The sequence below is a fragment of the Heloderma suspectum genome, chromosome 7 (genome assembly GCF_057233095.1).
Source record: "Heloderma suspectum isolate Gila_16-S chromosome 7, 16-S_ref, whole genome shotgun sequence".
In the NCBI taxonomy this organism is placed as follows: Eukaryota; Metazoa; Chordata; class Lepidosauria; order Squamata; family Helodermatidae; genus Heloderma; species Heloderma suspectum.
The window spans coordinates 42981822-42992258 of record NC_139464.1 but is presented as its reverse complement, the minus strand read 5'-3'; the positions used below and the strand labels follow the sequence as shown (position 1 = coordinate 42992258).

General features: G+C 45.3%; 1 protein-coding gene across 1 annotated transcript; it reads left to right on the top strand.

Annotated features, from left to right (window-relative positions):
* The first annotated feature begins 2032 nt into the window (after nt 1-2032).
* SLC16A8 (solute carrier family 16 member 8) lies at nt 2033-9529 on the top strand. Its single transcript, XM_084809789.1, has 4 exons — nt 2033-2550; nt 4702-4845; nt 5353-6222; nt 7303-9529. The coding sequence occupies exons 1-4, from the start codon at nt 2322-2324 to the stop codon at nt 7680-7682; spliced, it is 1623 nt and encodes a 540-aa protein (XP_084665915.1). The 5' UTR covers nt 2033-2321; the 3' UTR covers nt 7683-9529.
* The last annotated feature ends 908 nt before the right edge of the window (nt 9530-10437 follow it).

Sequence of the window (10437 nt, the reverse complement as noted above, 5' to 3'; positions counted from 1 at the left end):
AGCTATTGACTTGAATGGCATTTAAGAAATGGAGGAAATTACAAGTAAATTTTTGCCCACTTACCCAGTTGGTAAGCAGTCCACCTGGGTTACCAACTGGGCAAAAAAGGACTAATAAGGGTCAGTGTAAGAAGATGTAAAGCTATGTATACTTGGACACATCCCAGCTTCCCTTATACAATTATGAAGTTTGTGTTTTCAGTGACAAACCAGAAAATAGATCTTGGGGACATTCATTCATTTGTTACATTTATAACCTGCCTTTCCCCCAGGGAGCCCAAAGTGGCATGTATGATCCCCCTCCTCTCTATTTTTATCCTCCCAACAACCCTGTGAGGTAGGTTAGGCTGAGAGTCAGTGACTGGCCTCAAGTCGTCCAAGGAGCTTCATGACAGAGTAGGGACTAGAACCTGGATCTCCCCAGGCTCAGTCCAACACTCTAACCACTACATCACACTGACATGGTGGATAGATCAAGGAAACAGTCCACACAGAGTGTAGTGGTAGTGAAAAAGTCAAATTCTATGTTAGGGATTGTAAAGAAAGTGCCTAGGGTAGCCATTTACACATCACCCCAAAAGGGGACAAAAAAGTATACAGATTTGGATAAAATTTGCAGAAGCTAATTTATGTCCATCTAGAGCAGGGGTTGGCAGTGTGGTACCCATGGGCACCAATGCACCCCTGGACACCTTTCTTGGCTCCTGCCTCCCATCTCAGTGATGCAGCTACATAATTTCAATCTGGACCTCAGAGGTGGTTAATGCCTCTTCGAGGAAGGGTGTGATTCCTACTGCCCTGAAGAAGGTAGTAGTTCAATGTCTGCTGAAAAGTCCAAATTTGGACCATATTATTTTGGATAATTTGTGCCCAGTATCTAATCTAGCTTTTTTGAGTAAGGTATTGGAGAAGGTAGTGGCTTCTCAATTCCAGGCAGTCTTGGATGATGCTGATTATTTGGATCTATTCCAATCTGGCTTCCAGCCCGGTTTTCAGCCAGAAGCAGCCTTGGTCACCCCATTGGACGATCTATGCCAGGGAATGGATGGGGTGGAATGCAATCCTGTTGGTTCTCCTGGGTCTCTTAGCAGCTTTCAGTACCACTGACTATGGTATCCTTTTGGGTGACCTCCCTAGCCTGGGGCTGAGAGGTATGTTGTTACGGTGGCTCTGGTCCTTTCTGGAGGGACAGACTCAGAAGGTAGTTGTGGCTATTGGCCTTGGAGGTGCCTCAAGGTTCCATCTTGTTTCACAGCTTCCATGTGCAGAAGAAATCTACTTCTAAATTCTGGCTACTAGATACTGGGGATAATAACAGCAGGGACAGAGATTGCTACTGTGCCCTACTTGTGAATCTGCTTAACCATTGTCAATAAATATAATGCTGAATGAGGTGAACCATCTTTTTTGACCCAGCAGGTAAATTCTTAAGTTGTTAAATGGTGTTCCAAATTTATTTGGGTAATGTATGAAGGGATGATAGCTTAAATCAAACTCATCTTGGAAAAGTTGCAAGATAAAGGTACATTTATTAGAAATATGAGACTTATTCCAGGGTAAACCAGTGAATCCTTCTGCTGCTGCTTTTTGGCCTCTAAAGAGGTTTGGTTGGTGGGAAGTCAACACAGGGCCTTCTCAGTGGTAGCACCCTGGTTTTGGAATTCCCTTCTGAAAGAAGTCAGACTAGCCCCATTTCTGATAGATTTTAGGTAGCCAGTAAAATGTTATTTCATCTGGCTTTTAATTGTGTTTAATGAGAATATTTAGCTTTTAATTTCTCTGCTCTTTTTGCCTTTTTTTTCCTCTTAATCTTTAAAAACATTTTAAAAAGTTTTATATTGTTTCATGGTTTTACTGTTTTAATGCATTGTAAGCCACTTCGGGGGCTCTTTTTAGGGTTGAAAAGCAGTATAGAAATGCTAAAACAAACAGACAGACATTCCTGTTCCCTCACAGCAACTGAACTCATTTTAAACACTGCTGCCTCATCCTTCACCAGGAGCAGTTAGCATGCTGGTAAGCATTCCATGGCATCATATAGAATGTAACACCAGTGCCAGAGTTCCCTTTCCCCCAAGTTGATCAGCGCTGTGGATCTGTTAAGTTTTTACCTTCCGATATTAATTGCCTTGCTACGAGTTTAAGGGTGGGGTGGGGAGAGAGAAAGTACATGAACAGAAAGGAAGTAATAAAGGTGAAAGAAGGAGATGGTGGTTGCTTGTTTGTATCTGTGTCCTGTATGTTCTTCTGTTTCTGCAGCGTTCAACGTCATCCACTTTGCCTTTGCTTGCTTTCAGCAGGTTCCTTCTCCTGCCTAGAGAATGGGGAGGGGTGATGCTGAGGAAGGCCAGCTGCCTGAAAAAGTGACGCCTCCAGATGGGGGCTGGGGCTGGATTGTGCTGTTGGGTTGCTTCATCATCACTGGCTTTTCCTATGCCTTTCCAAAGGCAGTGAGCATCTATTTCAAGGAGCTGATGCGTGACTTCCATGTGGGTTACAGTGACACAGCTTGGATCTCATCTATCATGCTAGCAATGCTGTATGGAACAGGTAAGGATGACACAATTCCAGCCAATGAACAACTTCCTTGTCTATGTTTACAAACACATATACAGCTGAGGTGGCAAAGACCTAGCCAATGAGCTGTCCCTGAGCCAATGTTTATTCTGAGTGGCTATGTGAAATTCAGCCCTCTTCACCCTTCTTCTCTCATTCCCACCAACAGCCCAATGTTACTTCTAGAGTATTGTGTGACATTTCCCACCCCCAACTCTCTTCTTCCCTCTCAGATTCCTTTAACTTCAGCTCCCCTGTTGCCCCCAACCTCTGCAGTCCACTTCTGGCCCCTAGTTCTTGAGAGAAGGGAAAGGACTAACCCCAAAGACTTCCTTATTGCCTCACAGCAGCTGACTGTTGGCAAACATTCTGTGACAATACAGATTGAAATGCCTATGGCTGGGGTGGAGGCTGGGAGGTTTGCAAACAAATAGCCAACAGTATTTGCATTTTCAATGTTAAAGAGGCCAAGTTCTTTCCTATTGCTAGCTATGAGCTATAATGGTGCTGAGTATCCTCTTTCTAGTTTGTCTAAAAGATTATTAGAATTTAGGTGTATCTGTCATCTCATTTTCCTCTATAATGAGGAAGAGGAGAGAGCCAGTGTGGTGTAGTGGTGAGAGTGCTGGGCTGGGAGCCAGGAGATCCGGGTTCTAGTCCCCACTCAGCCATGGAAGCTCACTGGGTAACTTTGGGCCGGTCACAGACTCTCAGCCCAGCCTACCTCACAGGGTTGTTGTTGTGATGATAAAACAGAGAGGAGGATAATGTAAGCCCCCTTGGGTTTCTTGCAAGAGGAAAAAAGGCAGGATATAAATGCAATAAATAAATAAAACTAAACAGCGAGTGACTTTACATCCAAAGCTTTTATGTGTGCGTGAAATGCACAAAGATTTGGTAGCAAGGTATGTCCGTGGGGCACCCAACACACAAAAGTATGTTCCAAATGCATGTGGCACTGCTGAAAGGTAGCGCTCCTCTTCAAGGAGGCATCCAAAGAAATAGCACTGCAGACAAGCCATGCCGGGAGAGAGGGGGAGAGGCCTGTACCTTCTGGGAGGGCCCACTGCTCCATGCTCAACATGAGGTCTCTGTTTCAACTCCCAGCATCTCCCGTTGACTCGTGGTTGCCTGAGATCTTGGCCAGCTGCTACCAGTCAGAGTAGACATTCCTGGGCAAGATGGATGAATGGTCTGCCTCAGTTTCTGGGAGCTTCAGATGTTTAAGCAACTACATATATGAAAGAGAACCATTGCTTCCACTTCTTATGCTATTTCATACTGTGTGTTGTTGTTTTTGCTTCTGCCTCTTGTATCTGCTAAAACTGAGTAGGAAGGATTTGCTTCTTTCCTGAGATTCTTTCCTGGGACCACCAGGCCCAGAAACAATAGGAAACATGTTAGGCTCTTTGTTCTCTAGCCTATCCTACTCCACCCCACCCTATCCCTTAGCAAAGTCCCGTGGCTTCCCTTAATCATTACCTTGTGTTTTCTTGGGATTTTATTAGTCATCCTGAAGTGGGTTCTTGCTCTTTTTTGGACATTTCAACCACTGAAGCTTGTGTATCAGCCAGGCCTATAGTTTAAGGAATATCCCTTCTTTCAGACTAAATGAACCCCATTTAGAACCCCAGACTGGGTAGGCACCATCCAGCATCCCAGAAACCTTGATAACACAGTTTGCAGTTCCTTCCTATCTCCTATTTTAAAACCCACATTTTAAATCTTTCAGTGTCACTCTCAGCCATTGCTAACTCATGAAAGCAAGAATCCACATCAAATCTTCTGTGCAGAAACAGGTCTCCCAAATGGCTTGAGCCATTTCCCCCTAGATGTTCTCCAAATAACACCAGTAAGGCAAAGGTGGGGAACCCGTGGTCCTCCAGGTGCTGTTGGATTGCAACTCCTATCAGCCCCTGCCAGCACAGCCAGTGGTCTGGGATGATGGGAGTTGTGGTCCAATGACATCTGGATGGCCACCCCTGCTGTAAGGGATAGCAGAGAAGTCTTCTGCTATTCACAATAATCCAGCCAACCCAAGCACATTTGCCATTTGGTGTCAGGAAGCCACTTTGCTAGAGTTGTCCACCCCTTTCATTTGATTCTGGCCCGTCCTCACTTTCTGATTTCTTGAATTCTCTGCAGGGCCTGTGAGCAGTATTATGGTAAACCAGTTTGGGTGCCGGCCTGTGATGCTTGTCGGTGGGCTCCTGGCTTCCTCTGGAATGATTCTAGCCTCTTTCACCACCAACATTATTGAGCTGTACTTGACAGCTGGCATGCTGACAGGTGAGTGTTTGCACAGTGAGGAAGAAAAACCATATTCTATGGGGATGCAGCTGGAAGTGACAGGTGGCATTTGGAGCTGTCAGGAATTGGTGAGATACTGCCAGACGGGTGGAAGAACATAAGGCATTGAACATTTCCACACAGATGACACAAAAAGTACCTTTATGCTGCTCTTGTGCTATTTGTGCAAATGTTATTGATGATGTAAACCAGGAAGTGTCACTTTTATATTTGCATTGCAGATTCTATGATTGCGGTGGGGGAATACGTGCTCCCACTGATGGCAGGGAGGTTCTGTACTCATGACAAATAACTTTAAATAATTGGCTAAAACACCTTGGAAGTGTTAAAAAGGATACATTGCATGGATACGGTCTTGATTAAATAGCATATTCCTTGGTGGAGGCTTCAGGAGAGCTTTATATCTAGGGATCTTGAGACATTTAAGCCTGTTAAAATCATCTCCTTCTCTCACCTATTGTTCATAATTCCCTCTGTATTCTGCAGGCTTAGGTATGGCTCTGAACTTTCAGCCTTCTCTGGTCATGTTAGGGTCCTACTTTGACAAGCGCAGGCCTCTGGCCAATGGGTTCGCTGCAGCTGGGAGCCCAGTCTTCCTTTCGGCTCTCTCTCCACTGGGCCAAGTCTTGCTGGAGAGGTTTGGCTGGCGAGGGAGCTTTCTCATCATGGGGGGCCTCCTACTTAACTGCTGCACATGTGGAGCAGTCATGAGACCCCTGGAGATGGGTATGAAGAAGACCAGAGAGAAAGCCCAGGACAAATACGAAGCCAAGGAAATGCTGCCAATGGGAGGAAGGACAGAAGGGGCCATCAGCACCACGGACAGCACCAAGAAGTCCAAGAAAGCCAAGAAGAAAAAGACACCAAAGAAAGGGAAAAGGCTGTTAGATTTCTCTGTCTTCAAAAACCGGTGGGTTGTTATTTATGCCGTTGCCAAGTTCATCATGGTCTTGGGTCTCTTTGTGCCCACCATACTGCTGGTCAACTATGCCAAAGACATGGGTGTACCAGACAAAGAAGCTGCTTTTCTGTTGTCCATCATCGGTTTCGTAGATATCATTGCCCGCCCATCCTGTGGGATGCTTGCTGGGCTGAAGTGGGTCCGGCCCCACATCACCTACTTGTTCAGCTTTGCTATGCTCTTCAATGGCCTGACAGATATCTTCAGTGCCAAGGCCAGCAGTTATACGTCCCTTGTCATCTTCGGCATCTTCTTTGGCATCTCCTATGGGATGGTGGGGGCACTGCAGTTTGAAGTGCTCATGGCCATCATTGGGTTGCAGAAGTTCTCCAGTGCCATTGGGCTTGTCCTGCTGATTGAGGCCTTTGCTGTACTCATTGGACCACCCTCTGCAGGTACGTCTTGGATCCTTGCTGCATGAAAACATCCCTGTCTTTTACAGGGCCTAATCTGAGGTGGGGCCCATCAGGGCTTAGCCCAAGAGTCAGTTTTCTATGCTATAGCTCAACCTTAAAAGTATATTTAAAATAAATAATGAAGAATAGCGTGCTATTGATGATGTGCAGAGTGTCCCTCCTGTACCACTGGATAACTACAGGGAGCTGCATATATCTGTGGTTAGGAGGCATGGATTTGGGGGATTATTTTTTATTACCTGTTTACCCAGCCTTGCTCCTCGAGAGACCTCCGGGTAGTATTTATTTATATTTATTTATTTATTGCATTTATACCCCGCCTTTCTCCCTCTCGCAAGGAACTCAAGGCAGCTTACATTATCCTCCTCCTCACCGTTGTATCCTCACAACAACAACCCTGTGAGGTAGGTTGGGCTGAGAGTCTGTGACTGGCCCAAAGTCACCCAGTGAGCTTCCATGGCCAAGTGGGGACTAGAACCCGGATCTCCCGGCTCCCAGTCCGTCACTCTCACCACTACACTACACTAGTATGCATGGTTTCTCTCTCCCTGCACCCCCATCCTATTTTATGCCCACAGGAGCTCTCTGAGGTAGTTCAAGTTGAGAGACAGTGACTGGCTGAAGGTCACTGAGTGAATTTCATGGCTGAGCAGAGATCTGAACTCAAGTCTCCCTGCTCCTACTCCAACGCTTTCTCACACTGACTGTCAGGTCAGGGGTGTGTGTGTGTGTGTGTGTGTGTGTTCTAGGGAGATTTAGTCACATTTGACACGTCACAAAGCCTTACCATGTGCAGCTTTTAATTTTTTTTCTGTTAAACTATTTTAACTTCCAAATGCTTCAATGGCTTTCTCTTTTCAGTTTTTAGATGGGGGTGGGGAGGGGGAAATTAACTGAGTATGGGTACTGACTTTGGACATGATTTAAGATTTCCATCTCTAAAACCTGTGAGCTTTCAAACAACACATGCTCCAAGTTCTTTGTAAGTGCTTTAAAATGGCATCCACATGAAGGGGTGGGAGGTAACTATAATAAATCTATACTTTTTTTTAATTCTAGGGAGATTGGTGGATGCACTCAAGAAGTATGAGGTTATCTTCTATCTGGCTGGCTCAGAGGTTGTATTGTCTGCTCTCTTCCTGGCTATTGCTTCTTACTGTTGCCTGAGGAGGGAGAAAAATAAGACCTCTCAACCAGAGAATCCTCCTGCAGGTGGAGGTGGCAGTGAAACAGAGGAAGCAGAATCAGACATCCAGGAACCCGAGGATCATCCTGCTGGCAATCACCAGCAGTCCCACAGCATTAACAATGCAGGGGGTGATACAGTGAATCATGTTGCCCAGAACAGGAATGCAGATGGAGGTGGGCAGTGGGAGGGGGAAGTATTGGTACCAAGTGGCTGCAGTGTTGACCAGATAGTGGAAAGAAACAGTTTTTAGCTTTGTGGAGGTCAGCTTCAGCGAACAAGGACAATACCACTAATGCATGGGACAGGGTCTGGCTTAAGGTGAAGTGTATAGGCTAAGCAGATATGATTGGATGGTGGGAAGAAAGAGTCCTGGTAATAGTGATTTTTACATGTAACAACACCCTAGTAACATGAACATAATTCTCTAAGGAATACAAGCCATAATGTTGTCATTGTTGTCCTGCCCCCACCTGGCCTCTGGGATTCCATAATGTTCTGCATTACTGCAATAGTTTGCCCCCACATCCTGATGAAAAGTTAAATTAGAAGCTCTTAGCAATCAGGCTGTTGCTGTTGATTTTATCAGATATGTTTTCTAAGCTACCTCTACAGAGCCAGAGCCCAGTAAAGACCACCACATAATAATCCTGACCCCTGTATATGGTGTTGCCAGTTAAGTCAAAGGTATAGGACATCCCCGTTTCAATTTGTAGAATAGCCAAAGGAGCACTGTCTGTAACTAGGTTGGCAAGCAAGATTATACATTTTGAAAGACTAGCTGAGGGTGTCTCTAAACGAGCAATTTATTGTATGCTTGTGATTGGCCTTTCATGAAAGTTTGCACATCCTTTACACAACGTCGTCAACCTCCAGGATGTCTCCCGCACTATTTCCTGTTTATCCCGCTTTCAAAAAGGTCAGAGATAAGCCGGAATTAAAAAAAGACGTGGATACTGACCGTTTGAAATGCTGGCATAGTGCTATAATTCAGCCACTAGATGGAGCTGTTTCATTGAAAACATAGAAAGCCCCATAAGGCTGCTGAGAAAGGGCGTTTTCAATTCCACATCACATGTTCGTCATCCAAAGGAGCCCATCCTAATCGCACCATGGAAACAGAAGCAGAAAGCCCAGTAAGACTGCAGGATGTTCCCATAGCCCTGAGTGCCAAAGCTTCAGTTAGAAATCATATGTAGGTAAGAAGGTGCCTACTGTTGGACACATTTCTGCTGGTAAGATACAGAAGCTGTTATCTCTCCTAGGCTGTACTGGCTGGTTGCTATGTTGACCAGACCATATTATGAAGTCACTGAAATTGGACTTTCAGACATGCCCAGTAAATGTTCAGTGCAAACGTTTCAGGCTAGTCATGCCATCAGCTCAAGGCAATAAAGGAGTGCTCACATGTTGCAAGTAGAAAGTGCTTTTGCCAAAGATGCATCCTGGGTCTTCCATCCAGGATAGGACTTCTGTCCCTTTAAAGAATTCTATGCTAGGCTACAACTGGAGGAAGTGCACCTGGCAGATGCTGTGCCGTGCTCTTTCAGAGCTCTTAAAGGAAAAAAAAGCAGTCTCCTTTTTGCAAAAGAGTCAGCCTAGCTTATTAGCTGGGGACTGCCACAGGTCGGCTTTGGTTGTATCTTCTTCCCCACCCCTTTCCACCAATGCCATACTATGACATTGTCCTGCTTTGGTAGGAACACTTTGCTACTGGAAGCAAAGCAACACCCATCGTTAGCCACAAAAGCCCTGCCTCCTTTCCATGGTATGAGAATGTCTAGAAGCCTAGGCAGGGGTTTAAGCAAAAGGAGATGCACTTCTGAGCCTGCCCTTAATGCACAAACCTATTGCTCGTGGTTTACCCTGCAGGGGTGCTCCTAGGGCCTGTATAGTCAATATATTTTCAGACAGGTAGAAATACTAAGCATTCATAAATAACACATTACCTGAAAACAAGTCAAATATTGTGCTGTTAATGGGACTCCTTCCCACCCTGCCCCCCCTTTTGTGTTCCAGTTCAGAATTCACTTTAGCTTCCTTTGAAGCCTGAAAGCTGGTATGCACAAAGCAATCCAATAAAAACAATTGCCTTACCTAATATTTGTATTGTGGATGTGTTACTCCCAGGGGAAATGGACTTATTCCAAAGATTCTGTCACCAGCAAGTACTTCTTAAACTAAAAGGAAGTCTGGCCCATCTGATGCTACTAATCTAACTTCAATGATGCAAACTGTGACATAGGCTACTGTGGCATCCTCAATCAGTTTACCGGCCTGCCTTCCATTCTCTTCCAATCAATCTTCACTCCTATTAGTCTGTTATAGCTCAAGTTGCCTGGCTTTGATGGGCCTCTTGGATACTGTGCAAGGGGACTGGATAGGATTCTTCTTGTTGTTCAGTCGTTAAGTCGTGTCCGACTCTTTGTGACCCCATGGACCATAGCACGCCAGGCCTTCCTGTCCTCCGCTCTCTCCCGAAGTGTGCTCAAGTTCATATTCATTGCATCGGTGATGCTATCTAGCCATTTCAGCTATTTCCAGCTGCAAAAGGAGCCCTTCAGCCCAACTGTGAACCTCCCAGAATGCTTTGGCTATTGCACAGTATTGAAAATAAATAAATGCATGCACAAAAACAGCAGGCACCATATCACAAAACCCCATGTAAAGATATCTTAAAATGAAAGCATATCTAGACTGTGCAATAGCTGATGTTGCATTGTTAAACAGTGAGGGGCACCTTTTGAGGGGAAGGCTAACTAGCCAATTTCCAGGATGTTCTGGGTCCTCCCCTTAGGCTACACCTATGACACCAGCTGAGATGTCTTGAGTCCACATGTGATGGGAACGAGTTCCTGTTCTCCAGCATAATGTGGCTTAGATTTGTGCAGTGTTGGTTCATAGGGCCTGCACTGCCACTGAATATAGGCCTTCTGTTATCGCTGTTGCTGTTATGTGGACATGTATGTTCACATGATAGTGAATTATTCTGTGCCCAATAGGTTTGA

Excerpts from the sequence above, each read along its gene's own strand:
- SLC16A8 (XM_084809789.1), top strand. The coding sequence starts at position 2,322 with ATGGGGAGGGGTGATGCTGAGGAAGGCCAGCTGCCTGAAAAAGTGACG. Across the intron at positions 4,846-5,352 it reads GACAGCTGGCATGCTGACAG|GCTTAGGTATGGCTCTGAAC; the intron begins GTGAGTGTTTGC and ends TGTATTCTGCAG. Across the intron at positions 6,223-7,302 it reads CATTGGACCACCCTCTGCAG|GGAGATTGGTGGATGCACTC; the intron begins GTACGTCTTGGA and ends TTTTAATTCTAG.